Raw genomic sequence first — 19,320 nt, forward strand, 5'->3', positions numbered from 1 at the left:
TCTCTCTGTTTTCGACTTTGTATACAATCTGCTAATATCATCTGTATGTTCGTTTGTACATGTCCACTTGAAAAGACTGTTAATTTGAAATTGAGCAATGGTGCTGAGTAGGGCATCTTATCCAATTTCCTCCTCAGCCAAACCATGACTTCTTTTAAAACTAAAATAATAGATTGAAAAGAAGTCCGCCTCCGTAGCCAGATGTAAATGCGACTGACAGCCATTGGAGGATCCGAATTTGATTCCCGGTACTGTCAGGGATTTTTTGCATGATGGGAGAAAAGGCACGGCGTGCACTCAACCTTTTGAGTCCAATTGAGAAGCTACTTCACTGGCTACTAGCGGTTCCAAGGACAAGAAACCCGACAGTGATTGGAAGAGCAGTGTGCTGACCACATGCCCCTCCACACAGCATGCGGTGACACCACTGGCAGAGGACGACACGGCATTTGGTAAGGCCTGATCGGCCCATCTAAGGCTAGAATGTAGAACTCGACCTGTATCTTTATAACGGAATGAAAACAGTACAAATTACCGATTAAATCACTGAATGCATAGATAAGTCTTCTTATTTAGGTCTCTTGAAGACAACATCAGGATGGTTAGGAGAAGAAAAAAAACGTGGAAGTAAAATGGTGTGTGCTGTGCATGGTACACTGGATAGTTTCAAAAGTAAATGTTGTGACTCGCCGATCATTCAGAGTGCCGCCGCACAATTACACACGTCCTCTACATGCGGCGCTGTCTGCCAGCCATGCAGCAGCCGCGCCACCTAAGCGGCCAGCCAGCCAGCGGCCGCTAGACTTGGACTCAGTGCTCATTCGAATGTTACCCTGTTCACATGTCTTGCTTGTCAACTTGCTCTGTGACATATGTATTGTGTCATTTTGAAATATATGAGTTCAACTCGACGTTATAACAATTGGCGACGAGGATGGGATTTTTCCTTTTCATCGTTGACCCACAGGTTTCCATGGCTACTGTCGAGCAACTATTGCAAGGTCTCATTGAACAGCAAACGCTTCTAACATCGGCGATTCGCGATTTCATCGCGGCGTCAAATGCGGGGCGTTTCTCGTCGTTGGCTATACCTCCTTTTCCTCCTTACAACGAGACGGTGGAAGACTGGTCTGATTATGAAAAACGTCTTCGACAGCACTTCTTGGCATTTCATGTCACGGACGAACAAACATGCAAGTCTCTGTTCCTTTCCTGGATTTCACCTCAAATGTATTGGTTGTTGTCGCAATTGGCTCCTTTGAAGGATCCTGCCCCTTTGTCCTTTGCTGAAATGTGCTCACTTCTGTCTGTCTATTTTCAAAAGCAAACGCATGTGGTAGCCTCTCGTGTTGCCTTTTATCGTTGTCAGAAACAACCGCATCAATCCCAGTCCAAACGACTTTGAAGCTCATATCACACTCAAACCCACTGCTTGGCCTAAGTTTTTTCGAGCTCGGCCCATTCCTGTGGCCCTTCGTGATCGGGTAAAATGGGAGCTGTATTGTCTCACTACTTCAGGGGTCTCGCTTCCTGTCACTTCCAGTGAGTGGTCCTCTACTGTCGTTGTCGTTGCTAAGCCAAATGGTGATATTCGTCTCTGTGGCGATTTCAAAGCCACTGTAAGTGCTCAATGCCTCATCGACACTTGCCCTATGCCCCGACCTGAAGAACTGTTCTCTAAACTTGCTGGAGGCCAGTATTTTTCTAAAATTGACCTTTCAGAAGCTTATCATCAACTTCCTCTCGACGCTGCTTCCCGGCAGTTTCTGGTCCTTAACACACCTTTCGGCCTCTATCAATACCAATGCTTGCCATTCGGGGTTGCTAGCGCCCCTGCTCTCTTTCAGCGATTCTTGGAACAGTTATTGCTCCCTGTCCCTGGGTGTATCAATTACATGGACGACATTGTTGTCACTGGCTCCACCACTGAAGAACATCTTCAAAATCTCCTCACACTTTTTCATGTCTTACAGACTGCTGGTCTTAAGTGCAATCTTCAGAAATCACAATTTTTTCAGGGATCTATCACGTACTTGGGGTTTCAATTCTCTCGGGATGGTATTCGTCTGCTTCAGCAAACTGTCGCTGCGATCGATGCTCTTCCTCGCCCTACATCTGTTAAGGAACTGCAGGCCTTCCTGGGGAAAATAGCATACTATCACAAGTTCTTACCGTTTGCTGCTTCAGAGGCTCAGCCGTTTCATCGCCTGTTGCATAAAAACGTACCTTTTCACTGGTACGCTTCATGTGATGCGGCTTTCCAGAAATTGAAGACTATGCTGAAACAGGCCCCGTGCCTGGCTACTTATCGACCTGGCCAACATTGTGTTCTTGCCACGGACGCCTCTCATTACGGGGTCGGTGCAGTCCTTGCGCACCGTTTTTCAGACGGCTCTGAACAACCCATTGCTTATGCCTCCAAAACGCTCACGGATGCCCGACAAAAGTATTCTCAAATTGAAAAAGTAGCTTTGGCCACTATTTATGCTCTTCATAAGTTTGGTGTTTTTCTCTGTGCATCTAAATTTCACCTTGTTACGGATCACAAACCGCTTGTTTCCTTGTTCCATGCATCATCGTCACTTCCCGACAAGGCTGCACACCGCCTCCAGCGTTGGGCTCTTTACTTGTCTCGTTTCAATTATGAGATTCATTTCCGGCCGACGGCTCAGCATGCAAACACTGATGCGCTGTCTTGCCTTCTCACGGGTCCTGATCTGGCATTCGATAAGGAAGAACTTTTGTGTTTCCATTTGGATGTTGCCGAGCAGCGGGTTGTGGACGGCTTCCCCATCACAGGGGACCCGCTGGCGGCTGCTACGGGTTCTGACCCTACCCTCTCCCGCTCTATTCAGAAGGGTTGGCCAGATTGTCGGTCCGCTAAGACTTCTGATCCGCTGCGGAACTACTATGCTTTGCGTTACCGCCTCACGGCTAGGGATGGTGTTATCCTCCTTTCCACCGACAATGCTTCGCCGTGTGTTGTGGTACCTGCGTCTTTGCGTGCTTCGGTCTTGCGCCTCCTTCACCAAGGGCACTGGGGTGTGTCTCGCACAAAATCTCTGGCGCGCCGTCATGAGTACTGGCCCGGCATCGACTCTGAAATAGCACACACGGTCGCTGCCTGCAGCCCTTGTGCGTCACAGGCCGCCGCCCCAAATTCATCTTTGTCACCGTGGCCTTCGCCTGAGAAGCCCTGGGAGCGTGTTCATGCTGACTTCGCGGGACCTTTTTTAGGTACTTATTGGCTCCTCGTAATTGACGCCTACTCTAACTTTCCTTTCATTGTCCGTTGCACGTCACCTACCAATGCGGCAACCACCAGTGCTCTCGCCCGCATTTTTTCTTTGGAAGGCCTTCCCTCTACTCTTGTTACCGATAATGGTCCGCAATTTGCCTCTTCCGATTTTGCAGATTTTCGTGCTCGTCACGGCGTTATCCATGTCACGGCCCCTCCGTTCCATCCACAATGAAACGGTGAGGCTGAACGACTGGTCCGCACATTTAAGGCTCAGATGCGGAAACTCCTGACTTCTGTTGCTGATGGTGCGCTTCTCCAGTTTCTGGCTTCTTACCGTTTCACCCCCATGGGCGACCACAGCCCGGCTGAGCTCTTACATGGCCGACAGCCCCGCACACTACTTCATCTTCTGCGGCCTTCCACCCCACGGCCGTGGGTGCCTTCGCGTGGCCGGTTCACCGCCAACGACCTTGTCTGGGTACGGGGATATGGCAGGCGGCCAAAATGGAGACCGTGCCGCATCTTACGACACCGTGGCCGACACCTGTATGAAATCCAGATGGACACAGATGTTGCAGTGCGTCATTCGGACCAGCTTCGGCCTCGTGTGCCGGCAATGCCTGTTGTGAATGCCGATACACCACCTTCAGCTCCTCCTGACACTCGGGATCTTGGCATCTCTCATTACTCACAACGCAGCCCTCTCACCGTCATCTCAGTGCTAGTACAAGAAAGGCCACCACTAGGAGACGTGCCCATGCAGTAACCAGATGACCATCATCTGTCAGAGCCAATCTACTTACCTCCTTCTCCTACGGACGCCGACACATCGCCCATGTCTCCTGTTATATCAACCGGACTTGCCGCAACGGGCAGATTGGTGCACGGGGCCCTAGCAGATTCGACCCCTATGTCTCCTGTCATCTCGACCCGTTATCATCGGGGACACTTCCGTCCGTATGGGAAGCCTCCTCCTCGAGACTTTACGGCCAGTCAAACAACGCCTATGGACGTTAGCAATCTACAGGCCACCTCCATCAAGACCAGTGAAAAAATTTCGAAGGGGGGGAAAGTGTTGTGACTCGCCAATCATTCAAAGTGCTTCCGCGCAATTACACACGTCCTCTACATGCAGCGCTGTCTGCCAGCCATGCAGCAGCCGCGCCACCTAAGCAGCCGGCCAGCCAGCGGCTGCTAGACATGGACTCGGTGCTCATTTGAATGTTACCGTGTTCACATGTTTTACTTGTCAACTTGCTCTGTGACTTATATGTGTTATGTCATTTTGAAATATATGAGTTCAGCTTGACGTTATAACAGTAAACTATCAGTGTATGTGATAAAGATAGTTTGCAATCATTGTGTGGTAACAGTTTTTAATTATGGCGTTGAGACAAGGGCTATTAATGTGAAAACCGTTCAGTTTTAGTGGCGCTCAACAATCAATGGGAAGATGGATGTCGGAATTACTAATTGAGACAGGAAGACAAATTGGTCGGGGTGTATACTGGGGCCGGAGGGGTAATTATGACTAAAATGAAATGATAATGGGTGGGACATTCATCCAGGCTAATAGATTGTACATGGATGAAGAAAGTTTTTTATATATTCAAACACGTAAGGAAATATCAAAATCAAGACCTAATGGGAGATTGGTGAACATGCCAAAACAACTTGGATGTGTGTAGGTTAAGACCACAATGCTTTAGAGAGTTTAGGGGAGGCCAGTATCATGCAGTGGACTCCATATTGGGAATGAAATCATGATGATGATGATAGGTAGATAGACAGATAATAGATAGATAGATAGATGCTCATATACAAATCAACTAAATTATTAATATGTAGTGTATGCCTTGATAAAATGTGTTACCTTCTTTGTTGAGACACTCAGCATCCTAACAAGATATTATGAATGATTATGACAGTATGCAATCATGTAACTAAGTTTATGTAAAAGAGCAGACTAGTACTTACCAAACAGATAAGATAATAACACTTTAATGCTAGACCTGTCATATTTTGAACCGAAGGAACCATACTCTCACTATGATGTCAGTCATATGACAGACTGATGAAAACTTCCCTTGCTCCGAGATCAAACAAAAATATTGAGCCACTTAATATTATCAAGAATGAATTATAAAATATAATACCAGATGCCAGATTTTAAGTTTCTTCGTTCTTTCCTTTCTTCGCTGTATAACAATGTGTTTTGAGTACAAAGTGTCCATAAATAAAGTTTCAGTTTCAAAATTCTGTAGAAAGAGAACCACTGCTTAAAATTAGATCAAATTTGAACCACATAATATTGACACAGGGCGAAATATCGTGGAATGAAAAACATTTAATGAAAATTTTATCAATAGATGGCCCTGCAAGCATCTTAACATAAATGGGATCGACCACAAATGACACATGAATCGCAATATCACAGCTATGGTTCGAGTTACACATTATACCACCAGTACTGTTAAATGTGTGTGATTGCGTAAGTTCAGCAGTCAACAGTTATGCACTGTTATTTAGGTAAGCCCATCCACCATGGCAAGGTCATACCACATCGGGTGGAAAAAAACGGTTTTTAGTTGTCCTGAGGCCAGAAATCACATGAAAAGCAAAATGGCATCGGTTTTTAATTGTCCTGGGACCAAAAACTACTTAAAAAATTGAAATTATGTTGGTTTTTAATTTTCCTGGAACTAAAAACTGCTTAGAAAGTGAAACAACATCAATTTCTAATTGTTGTGAGACAGGCACAAGATGTGTTCAGTATGCTGTCCACTGCTCTCTGCCATAAGTTGAAATCGAGAAACGACATGCTCCACAACAGATCAGAGTGTCTTGGAGGTTATGTTGAGAATGTGCTGTGCAGTGTGTCCATTCACTTAAGCTACATTCATAACTGGAGTACTGAAAGCAACATCTTTCAAGTAAACCCACAGTCAGAAGTCACAGAGATTAAGATCGGATGATCAGCTGATCTGGACAGCTTGGCTGTAGAGAAATGATGGCCGATAATTCTAGCATTTCCAAAATGTCTCTGCAGCAGCCACTTCACTGACTGCAATATGCAAAGGAGCACCATCTTGCATAAAAATGATCCTACCCATACACCACACTGTTGAAGGTTTGGAATGACATTGTTGAGCAAAAGACTCTTGTAGCATTTATCAGTGACAGTACGAGTAACAGGACCCACAGGACTAATCTCCTTGAAAAATTCAGGCCTGTGACAAGTAATACCGTCAACCCACACCACAGAGTCCTCTTTGCAGAAGGAAGTAGTACCAGTTGCTGCGTGTGCAGATTTTCCATTGCCTATATTTTGCCATTCTGTGTATTGACTTGTCCTTGGAGGTGGAAATGGGTTTCGTCTGTCCACAGAATGTTCCACAACCATTCGTTGTTCACTTCAGTGTGAGTAAGAAATTCCACAGTGAACATTTGACTTGCTGGCATGTCAGCAGGAAAGAACTTGTGAACATGGGTGATTTTGTATGGATAGCAATACAGGTTGTTTTCTAGGATTTTATGCACCATGCATGTGCAATGTTCGGGAAATTCCCCATGCACTGCATGTTTGCACATCACTGCTTGGCCCCTCCTGCAGTGCTGCAGCCACATCTTTGACAGGTATCAGATTGTCTACTTTCCTCCCTCTGCTACATTGTATTTTCTAATTTTGTAATCATTTTCTCCAGACCCTTAGTAGACTTTGGACCGATGCCTTTTTGTATACCCTTGAGTGTCTGGAATGTCTGCAAGGCTACTGGCACACAGTCACTGTTCTTGTAAAAGAGCCTTACCAGCGGAGCGCGATCCTTCACGGAGACAGCCGTGTTGGGGATCTCAGATGCAGATTGAGGAACAGGTGTATGCCACGTGTCTGTTGGTGCACGTATTCTGACAATTAAAGTGCCATGTATTGGTCAAATTTTTGTTAGCTTTTTCATGTTCCATAATGGTTCCCTCTGCGTCAGTAATATATATGGTGTTCAAGTTTGACATCCTTATGAGCAGTGGTTCTCTTACTACAGCATTTTGAAACTGTAACTTCAATTATGGACACCCCCTACAAATACACATATATTGAAATGATGAATCCTGAACTATTAATTTGTTTTCTGTTTCTCAATGATTGATAATGAAACGAAATAATAAAATTACACTATTTCTAAAACACACACACACACACACACACACACACACACAGAGAGAGAGAGAGAGAGAGAGAGAGAGAGAGAGAGAGAGAGATTAGATACTGCGAAAATGCATTTGTTATTGTTAACCATAACAGGCTGTTCCTTTCCCAAGTGGAGATGAAGCAGTATGTACTCCTGTTTACCACATAAAATTATTTCTATATTTTATGTGAAAAATAATAATGTGAGAATAATTCATATGTTAAAACGTGAAAATTGACAGAAATATGTACTCTTATAGTAGCCAGTGGTAGACCTAAGTCAAGGTCCAAAAGAACAATGATAAATGTTTACATCATTGTGTGACATCTGGTCACGTGTGTCCGATCACTAGCCCATTTTTTTCCATGTATTGTATTTTACTTTTAGATGCTACAGTCTATAAGATGCACCATAATTTTAAGCAGTTATTAAAAAATAACATTTTTACAATTTTTATTATTAGATTTCAGAACAAGACCAACAAAAAATTCTTTGTTTATAAAACCAAACTAACCTTTAAAATCCCTGAAAATAGTCATCTGAACTTTCTTCTTCTTCTTTCCCTTCCCCTACATGTATAAGATGGTCTTCACTGCCATATGCTGCACTTAATTGAAAGATTTAAAAATTTTGTCTTATCTCACTTTAGACAATGACTGTTTTATACACTGACACGCTTGTTTGGTTATAGGTCATTTTAACGCTACCTTCAGCGTGAACTCATGATGGGTTTCATCCCTCATTCATTTGTTCCATTCCTCTCTCATATGCACTTTAAATGGTTTATTTATTGAGACATTGAGAGTTTGTAATTGTGAAGTAAGTCCTCTCCAAATAACAGCAACCTCTGTATTTCCTTGTCTCAATTTATCTTTCACAGAATTTTTCAAATGACTTCTTCAGTATGTTGCACCTTTTCTTGTCTCGCGCATTCTGTTAATCCATAATTTCATACCAGCCTCATCCATCCAACCCTTTTCATGTACATGAACACCACCATCTGCTGTATTTCAGAAGGTTTTACGCGTGAAAATGATCATTGGATTAAGTTTCGTACAGCCTGCACAACATGAAGAGACAACAGTGTAGGGCATTTTTTCATGTCCACTTGTTTTTATAGCTACAGTTTTAGCACCTTTCATGGCAATACTTATATTACTCAGCACATTAAATGTCGGAGGACTCATTCGTATTCACTATTTTGCATAGTTCCATACTTACTGGTTTTCTTTCGATGTTGAATATCCTTGTGGCATTTTGTGAGAGATTTTTGTTCACATGCTTCATAAACCTGTAGCACCAACCAATTCCACCCTTAAAGTCTGTAAAGTTCAACTGTAGTGCTAGCTTATGTGCATGTATTTGTATTATTTTTGTTTCAATTCCATTGCCATTTTGATGGTGTCCATGAATCCATTTCAGTATGTCAGCTTTTAGTTTTGGCCATGTTACATTCACTCCCCTATTTGCACATTTAGTCTTCCTGTTACCGGTCACACAAATTGCCTTCAGTTCGAGTTTACTGGCACCGTAGGCTGTAATGACGCATCATAGGCTAGACAGTGTTCTGGGTTTGTGATGGTGGGGTGGGAGGGAGACAGTGTCAGCAAGCTTGTGAATCCCCGTAGCTCATGTTTGTCGCATCAGTGCACTGCTGGTGCCAATTGAATCCATTGTTGGCATATAGAAAAAGGTTTCCTGCGGCATCGAATATATGGCAGTTTTTAGGACTGGTGGGAATTTTAAATCAAACATTGGACGTTGTTATATTAGTTTCAAATATAAGAAGCACCTGAATTTTAGAGGCAATTTTCTGAAGGAAAAAGGTGTGTCTTGTAGTTAATAAAACACGGTATGGCACAGAGGATTCTGTACATCAGTGTCTAAATACTTTTTCAGCAAGGATTCCTCATATCCAATTATCAGTCATTCCCTTTCCTGTTCCACGTGCAAAGGAAGAGACGGAAAAACAATTGTCTATATACCTCCAAATGAGGCCCCATCTTGTTTTCACATAACTTATGTGAACAGTACATGGGCGACACTAGAATGCCGAAGAAGGCTGGTTCTGTAAAGTTTCTCAATAGGGTTTTGTGAAAAGAACATTATCTCCTATCTGGGGATTCCCCTTTGAGTTTCTGGAGCTCTGAATTGGTTCGATGTCTTTCTTTGATCCGACCTGTTATGGGTCCCAAACACTCGAGCAGCACTCAAGAATGGGTCACACAAATGCTCTGTATGTGCTCTGTTTTATAGATAAGTTGCACTTTCCTAGAATTCTTCTAATAAACCAAAGTCGACCATTCACCTTCCCTGCAGCCGATTTATGTGCTCGTCCCATTTCGTATTGCTTTCCAACATTACGTCTACATATTTAATTAATGAGACAGTGTCAAGCAGCACACCACTAATCCTGTATTTGAACATTGCAGGATTGTTTTTCCCATTAATCTCCATTAACTTACATTTTTCCACATCTATAGGAAACTGTTGTTCATTACACCAAATAGAAATGCTATCCAAGTTTTCTTGTATCTTCCCACAGTCAACAATGACACTTTCCTGTAACTACACTGACATGAGCAGTTGCAAATTGCTGCTCAACCTTTCTGTCAGATCATTTATGTATAAAGACAACATGAGAGATCCTAATCACACTTCCCTGGACTACTACTGACGATACCCTTGTCTCTGACAAACACTCGCCGTCCAGAGTAACGCACAGTTGTCTATTACTTAAGGAGTCTTTGAGCCACTCACATATCTGAGAACCTATTCCGTATGCACAGGCCTTTGTTAATAGACTACTATGCTGTCATAGGAGGAGGAGAGGTGATACCCCTACGTGGCGCGTCCCAGATGGCGGATAGGGAAGTCCTCACCGGTTTACTGGCGGACTTGAGTGAAATAAAATAGCTCTTGCGGACCAAACACACCCTCTGCGATTAACAACCAGAGCTGTAAATCGGAGCTTGCTCCAACTAAGGTTGACAACCTTCGAAAGTCAAAAATCTAAAGGTCTTTTAGGAAAAAAATTCCACTGTCCTGCTCAAAAAGGCAGAAAAAGGATACATCGGATTCGGTGGGTAGTCAACTAGAAGACAGCAACGGATCGGAGCATTTGCAACCATCCAATTGCACACTAAAACACAAAAAGAAGATTAAACATGAGCAAATAAATTATATAGTAACACACAACATAAACTCACTACTTCAGACCGGAAAACTCAAGGAGCTCACAGATGAACTAAATAAACAAAAAAAATTATTAACAGGGATCCAAGAAATGAGAAACAGCACAGAGGACCCATTCGAATCACAAGGATACAGAATTTATAATGGGAAACCAGGACCGAGGGCAATGAAACAATGTCCCCAGTTTGGAACAGGGTTTTTAGTAAATATAAAAATAATAGATTCAGTAACGGATTTCCAAGCAGTATCACCAAGAATTGCGACTCTAAGCTTTAAAACAATGAATAAAACCTATACAATAATAAATGCTCATGCCCCAACAAATGAAAAAAATTGTCTAACAAAAACAAAGGAAGAGGTAGATAAATTTTGTGACCTTCTAGAACAAACAGTGAACAGAGTAAATAAAAAGAATGTAAAAATCTTATTGGGAGATTTCAATGCTCAGTTGCGAAAAGAAAGGAAATATAAAGATATAATTGGAAAATGGAGTCCACATAAATTTACGAACAAAAACGGTCAAAGACTTGTAGAACTCTGCAGAGAACACAACCTTATATCTAAATCAACATACTTTAAGAGGAAGCCAAGTAAACTTAAAACATGGAAACATCCAGACTGGAGGAAGGGCGAGTGGCAGCTAGATCATGTCTGTATGGACAAAAATTTTCATAAGGAGATCCACAATGTTAAAGTACTGAGAGGAGTAGACACAGGCTCAGACCATTATATGGTTAAAATTAAAATCAGATTCACTCCGTTAAAGAAGAGGACCAGAAAAACTAATAAAATAAAAAGAAGGTTTGGCCCACATCAGCTAATTAAAAATAATAAGTACCAACAAACAACACAAACCATCAAATTTACAGATGATCTAGAACAACTAGTGCCTAATCTTAAAAAAGAAGCAGAGAATCTAGCTCCCTTGAACCCACGAAGGAAACATGCATGGTGGACATCAGAATGTGACAAATTCCATGAAGATAGACACCAAGCATGGTTAAAGTTTCAAACACATAAAACTGAAGAAAATGCCGTCAACCTAAAAAATGAAAGAAAAAAAATTCATTCAAAATATTAGAAGAATCAAGAGAGGATTTCATAAAGATATTATAAACTCTATAGAAGGTAATTATCATAAAACCAACTCCAGGAACTACTATAAAATCTTTGGGAAACAACTACAACAATATGAGACCCCTACACTAATATTGAAAGATAAAGATGGAAGAATGACACACAGTAACAAGGAAAATGCAGAAATCATGGCAAAAGCATTTAACAAACTTCTGAATGCGAGGAACCCAAGGAACCCTTGCAAATCAGCATAAATACCCCAATAAAAACCAAACCTAACAAACTAGACCCTCCAACTTTCCAAGAAGTAGAAAAAATTCTTAAAGAACAAAAAAATTATAAGGCATGTGGAGAAGATCAGGTTTTTGTTGAAATGTGGAAATATGCAAGTGACACAGTCAAGACCTCCTTACACATGGCTCTAACAAAAATTTGGGTAACAGAACGAATTCCCGATCATTGGACCACAGCTATCATCTACCCACTACACAAAAAGGGAGATAAGAGCAACCCAGACAACTACAGAGGAATCTCTCTCCTAGATTGCACATACAAAATTCTATCCAAGATCCTATATGAAAGAATCAAGGAGCAATTAGAACAGGAGTTAGAGGAATATCAGGGAGGTTTCAGACCATGGAGAAGCTGTGCAGAGCGGATAATTAGTTTAAAATTGATTATGGCATACTACAAGAAACGGAACAAACCTCTGGCAACAACATTTGTAGATTTTAAGGAGGCATATGACTGTCTCCACGGACCTTCAGTATTAAAAATTTTAAGAAATCTAGGACTCCATCCAAAAATTAATTAAAATAATACAACTCACTCACCCCAACACCAAATCAAAAGTGAAGTTTAGAGGAGAAATTTCGGAACCATTCCTCATAAAAACAGGCTTAAGACAAGGTGACTGCCTACCACCATTGCTGTTCAACTGTGCACTGGAATACATAATGAGAGAACGGTACAAGGACAATCCAAAGAGGATAAGAATTGAAAGTGCAAAAGGTGATATTAGCTTAAACTGCTTGGGATTCGCTGATGATCTTGCTCTCCTAGCCAACACCGTTCAAGAAGCCAGGCAACAAGTAAAATCACCACAAGAAATAGCAGAGAAAGTAGGCCTTAGAATATCATTTGGAAAAAACGGAGATTATGCTAACTGATCCACCACTTGCAAACAAAATTACAATAGGAGAACAGGAAATCAAAATTGTTGATAAATTTAAATATTTAGGCGAAATAACAACATACAATCTAAATGAGAAGCCATCATGGCAGAATAGAATAAAAAAAAACTGAACTACGCAAATTACATTAACAAAACTACATACAACAAAAAAAGCCTATCTATAGATGCAAAATTAAAACTCTATAAAACAGTTACACAACCAGAAATAACGTATGCAGCTGAAATTATCTTCAAAACAACTAATACAGCAGAAATTGACAGAATACTAAAAATAGAAAGAAGAATAATTAGGACATGTATAAATAAACAGTATAAAATAAATGGACTTGGAGAATAGCATCAAATGAAACAGTACATAAGAAAATAGAACCAGTCATGAGCACAATCAGGAAGAAACGCATCTCATTCTTTGGACATCTGATGAGAACTCCAGAAAACAGAATTAGTAAAAAAATAATACAAAAATTGTGGAATAGCAAGAGCGACATTAAATGGATCTTAGAAATTAAGGAAGATATAAAAGAACTTCAAATTACAGTAGATGACCTAAAAAACAAGACAGAGAAAACCAGAATACTGCAAGACCCGCAAACCAGACTACAAATGAAAATCAATAAAAGGAGTACAGGAAGAGTGGTCTCAGATGAAGAAAGAAAGAAAATATCTGAAAGAATGAAGAAATATTGGGCAGACAGAAGAGCAAAACACCTTTCATATAAGAATAGACTCTAATAATTATATTACCTAAATATCATATTAAGTTATCGTTGAACCAAATCGTATCCCTGTGTAACAAATTGTTTAGAACTTTGTATTTTTTACTAGAGTGGTCCAATGAAGGCCATAAAATAAATAATAATAATAATAATAATAATAATAATAATAAGACTACTGTGGGGCAGCGTGTGAAACACTTTCGAGCCTGTTGGCTCTCAACACAGGTTTTGCAGGATATCATGCGAGGAAAGCGAAAGGTGAGTTTCACACAAGTGATGCTTTCTAAATCTGCAGTGATTTGTGGACAGAAGCTTCCCTGTCACAAGGAAGTTTATTGTATTAAAACTTAGAATATGCTCAGGTATTGGGCAGCAAAGCAGTTTTAAGCCTTTCACTGCAACAGACATGCTTTCTGCATTCTGTGCTGAGGTGGCTTTGTTGCGGCTGTGCTGCTACTTGTGCTCAGAAACGGCATTCCGGCTGCTATGAAATAATCGCCATCCAGTTTCAAGAAAACTATTTGCTAAAAAATTTGATTTTTGCGCTTCTTACAGTAAGGTATCTTTTCTCGATAAAGGACTGAATTTCTTTTTGTTATTCATCTTCGTTACTTTGCTGCACTAGATTAGGTAAAACATTGCATGAGATTTAATCTGCCAGGAAGTTTCAGATTTTAAAGAGTTTTCAGAGGTAAAAATGCGTAGCATAGACTTTGCATGTTGTTGAATTTAGTTTGTACATTGCAGTATGTGAAGTGTAGGTAAGATATCGAAATTTTAAGTAAAATTGAAAGCAGAACAATACCTCATTTCATTTTTGAGTTATTAATTTTTGTATCTGGCAGATGGTCACACACGATGTGGCCATTTCCGTATCTGCGCACAAGGAATTGTGTGGTCATCATAATCTTCATACTTCATAAACAGTTCAAGATATAAAAATGAAATTTTGTTGCAAATTAATAAAAATGAATTTTTGTTGCAAGTCATAGCAAAAAAAGAGGCACATGTTGTGTAAATACTTGAATCTTTTTTATTCACCAAGATATGGAAGTAACTCGTTTGCAGCAGTGATAGTTTGGTGGCTCAGGATGAATACAGGTGTCAAAAGCACTGTAGGAAAACCCGAGCGGCATGGTTATACACATCCACAGCACCTGTAGAACATGGAGCAGGACATATCTATACATCCATAGCAGCAAGAGGGTTAAGGATGTCAGTCTGTAATTTTGCGGATTTGTTCTTTAATCCGTCTCATATACAGGACTCATCTGTGTTTTCTTCCAGTCATTTGTGACCACACTGACAACTTTTGCTGATGTTAAGAGTTAACTAATGGGTATTGGTGTCACATATTGTCTTAATGAAAAGGTTTCCTCCTCTGATCTTTGGTTCTGAGTGACCTGTCACGCTTTTGCAACCATCCCCAACCTATCTGTTTTACTGCCTGAAGAAGAAATTAACATTTCTGAAAGCTAGGATGTTTTTTGTGCTTTTGTACATATGCCTATTGGCAATGCTTAGAATTTCACTATCTAAATCTACTACACTGTCTCCTTGTATCTATACTGTTCTGAAACTTTAAGTAATTGGTAACATTTTTAATTCCAGATGCCTTCACGCCAAATTTTGTGGAGCTGTTGTCTGAAGATGTGGAAGACAACCTGAGACGGCTGAAGGAGGCGGGTGTCACATTCCCATTTGGTGAGAGCTGTAGCAGGACTTTTCTGCTTAAAATCTAATGAAGCTTGACACTGTGTAAGAGTCCATTCTTTCGCTCCTTAGCAATGTGCACGACTGTCTGGACATTACTTGTGTCATTAACAGTGTTCTCTTTTGTGACTGCATACTGCTTCAGATGGCCACAATTCTTATGAGGCATGTATTTCAGGACAAAGTGGCTTGTTGCTGATTTCGTGTGTGAGAGAGAGTATTTCCCATGTTTAAATCTGAAGGATTTCTGGTAGTATACTGTTGGCTATTAAAACTGCTATACCAGGAAGAATAAGAATAACAAACAACAAATTTTTATTTATTGTGCTTGTATAGTATGGCTGGAAGAACACATGGTTAAATTTGTAGGTATTATCATACAATGTAGGCTTTCATGACGAGTACTGATTTAACTTGAAACTTTTAGACTCCTAGACCATGGTCAAAGTAGAAAATGTCTCCTAACATTTCATCTCTGGCTGTGGGAGACATCTTCAGAGTTGAAGTGATGAACTTCAACTGGGACTGGAGGGAGTGTTGAATATATAGTCATTGTAGAGAACACCACATGATGTCGGCTATGATAGTACCTCTGGTAATGGCAGCATTCTCCATTTAAAGTAATCGATCACCATTTTTATGGTGCAAAGTTTGTTTTATGTAATTTTAACACTTTCCTCTGTCGTGTTAAAATTATTATAGTGTTTATAAATGTTAGTAACCCCTCAATACATGCGCACATGATAATACAATATTTTTGATATGACACTTGCCTGACCAAATTTTATGTCATGATCGCCCTCTTGGAAAACACGGTCCATTATGGCTGATTTATCCATATGTCCCAGGTGGTAATTCTTCTTGTGTTAAAGTTCGTAGCTCGTGGTCTAGTGGTTAGCGTTGCTGCCTCTGGATCACGGTGTCCCAGGTTTGATTCCCGGCAGGGTTGGGGATTTTCTCTGCCCGGGAACTGGGCGTTTACGTTGTCCCCTTATAATTTCATCATCATCATTCGTCGAAGTGGCTAAAATTGGACTGTGCAAAGATTAGGACTTTTATGGGCGTTGATGACCGGTCATTTGAGTGCCCCACAGACCAAACATCATCCTCTTGTGTTAAACCAGGGGGATGTTATCGCTTCTTTTCATTGTACTGTTGTAATGGAGTTCACAATTACAAGAGAGGAACAACACAATAGAAGCCATGCATGCTGACTGTTACCTTCATAAAGATTCTAACCACCACCTCAGATTGGGCATACAAAATTTGTGAACTGACCTACTTAAAGGATGAGACTGAACATCCACAGTCTACATTCAAGAAGTATGGCTGTTCTAACCATGAGATAAATTAAGCACTTTACCCTAGGGATAGAATCAGCATCGATGAGGAAGAGTGGCTACCCAATGGTAAAATTTTCATTCGATTCATTAGTAAGATTACAGATCGCATTGTTAAAGTGTGGAGCAAGTATGGTGTGGAAACTATCTTCAAACTTACCAGGAAGATAAAAGAAATGCAAAAAATGTATGAAATCCTGTGACTATGTCAGGTGTATATAAAATTCCTTGTTGTTGTGAACTGGTATATATTGGTACCACAAAAAGAAGTGTTAGCACTTGTCTGGTTGAACACATGAGGAACTGCAACCTGTGACATACAGCTAATCAGCCATAACTGAACATGGTTACCAAGAGGGTGATCATGAAATAAAATTCAATGAGATGAACATCATATCGAAAACATCGTATGTAACATGTGCACAATTGTAGAGAGGCTATCGAGATTTATAAACACCATAGCAATTTTAACATAAAAGAGGAAGATGTTAAATTAAATAAAATATGGATGTCAATGTTGCACCGTAAAAGTGACGATCGATTACTTTCAGTTGAGACTGTTGGCATTACTGGAGATAATCTCATAGGCGAAATCATGTGATGGACTATAGTGCCCTCTACATTGTCTATATATGTAGAGGGTTCCAGTTTGCCTCTGTACCTCTGAAGATGTCTCCTGCAGTCAGAAGGGAAATGTTGCGAGAAAGTTTTATACCTTGGCCACGGCCTATCAGACAAAGTTTCAAGTGAAGAAAAATTTGTAGGTAATTGAAGAGTGGACAAGAGGTGAAATTTATTATACAAAGTGGCCACCTCTGGAAGGTATAATCTCTCTAACCTGGCTGGGCATTCAATCAGACTGATATCGAATGTTGGATATGGGTACAACATTTGATGCGGCTTCAGGTCTGTGGCAGAGCTCATTATTCATAGTGGCAGGTGAGAGGAGAAAAGAAATGAGAGGTGTTTTCAATGAGTGAGAGGCTGAGAGAATGTGCTGGCCAGGGCAGCAGTGAAGCCCCTATTGTATAGAAGTGGATCAAGACAGCAAGTGAAACATGCAGTCTTGCGTTAGAATTCTGAAAGATAGTGTCACTAACAACTCGAAGATAGGGCACTGCTGCTGGACAACAGACATCAGAAGAGTAATGCTGTCTGTCCAAATTACTGGCCATGCAATCAAAAGTGATTGTGTTGTTTACGTCTACATCTACGCTCTGCAGAACATTGTGAAGTGCATTGCAGAGAGTATGTTACATTTTACCAGATATTAAGCTTTCTTTACATTCAGTTCACATGTGGAACACAAGAAGAATGAATGTTTAAATGCCTCATTGTGTTCTGTATTTAATCTAATCTTGTTGTCACAATCCTTAAGCAGGCGACACACAGGGGTTTGTAGTACATAGAGTCATGATTTACCTTTGTCTTCAAGAGTCTGCCACTTCAGTTTCTCCAGTATCTTTGTGACACTCTCCCATGGGTCAAACCAAACTGTTCATTCAAGCTGCTCTTCTCTGTATACGTTCAATATCCCCTGTTAGTCCTGTTTGATATGCGTCCTCCACACTTGAGCAATATTATAGACTGGGTCACACAAGTGATTCGTAAGCAATCTCTTGTGCAGACTGGTTGCACTTCCTCAGTATTCTACCAGTAAACTGAAGTCTACCATTTGCTTTACTCGCAACTTGAGCCTGTGCGATCATTCCGTTTCATATCCCTACAAACTGTTACACCCAGGTATTTGTACGAGTTAACTGATGAATATTTATGCAGCTCCTTTCAGACAGCACTTCATAACAGATAACTGCATCATCTACACATGCTCTGAGGTTACTGTTAACTTTTTTGCTGCATTCTGTGCTGAGGGCAGCTTTTGTTGTGGCTGTACTGCTCGCCAAATGCCGGTAGCTGTGCTGAGAGACAACATTCCGGTCAATATGTAATACTTATCTGATTTTTCGAAAACTGGTAGGTGAAAAAATTTGGTCTTAGCACATCTTACAATCTGGTATCTTCACTCGATAAAGAACTGAATTTCTTTTCGTTGTCCATCATACTTCCTGCCCTGCATCAAATTAAGTAAAACATTGCACAAAATTTTAAAGATTTTGCAGAGGCAACTGCATAAACTTAACACATAGTTCATTTTAGCTCCTAAATTGCAGCGAATAAAAAGTAGATAAGATTTCAGAATTTTATTTAAAATTGAGAGCAGATTGATATCTTATTTTGTTCTCGAATTATTGGGTTTTATATCGAACTGACCACCATAGTGCACAATAATCTCATTCACATCGCGAATTGTGCAATCGTAACAATCGGCATATCTCGTAAACAATTCGAGGTATGGAAATGAGGTTTTTTTGCACAGTAATGCACATGTGTTGGATGACAAATAGTCGAAAGTTTTTTATTCACTGAGATAGGGAAGTGACTCTTCTGCAGCAGTGAGCGTTCAGCATCTCAGGACATGCACAGACATCCGTTAGCAAAGCTGGTGCACTCACACACATCCACAGCAGCTGGGGAACAGTGCAGCAGGACGCGTATACACGTCCACAGCAGCAAAAGCATTGATATCACATGCAAGGTTGTTAATATACAACATGAACAGCAAGGGTCCCAACACATTTCCATAGGCATACCTGAA

At 40.7% G+C, this 19,320-nt stretch overlaps 1 protein-coding gene across 1 annotated transcript in view; it reads left to right on the forward strand.

The window, feature by feature from the left end:
* Positions 1–19,320, forward strand: part of LOC126106368 (inositol-tetrakisphosphate 1-kinase-like) — a 102,021-nt gene that overhangs the window by 35,327 nt on the left and 47,374 nt on the right. Inside the window, exon 5 of the mRNA XM_049912632.1 lies at positions 15,223–15,315. Within this exon, the coding sequence (XP_049768589.1) occupies positions 15,223–15,315 (93 nt within the window). The remainder of the gene's footprint in view (positions 1–15,222; positions 15,316–19,320) is intronic.

Source organism: Schistocerca cancellata, chromosome 10 (genome assembly GCF_023864275.1).
Source record: "Schistocerca cancellata isolate TAMUIC-IGC-003103 chromosome 10, iqSchCanc2.1, whole genome shotgun sequence".
Taxonomy (NCBI): domain Eukaryota; kingdom Metazoa; phylum Arthropoda; class Insecta; order Orthoptera; family Acrididae; genus Schistocerca; species Schistocerca cancellata.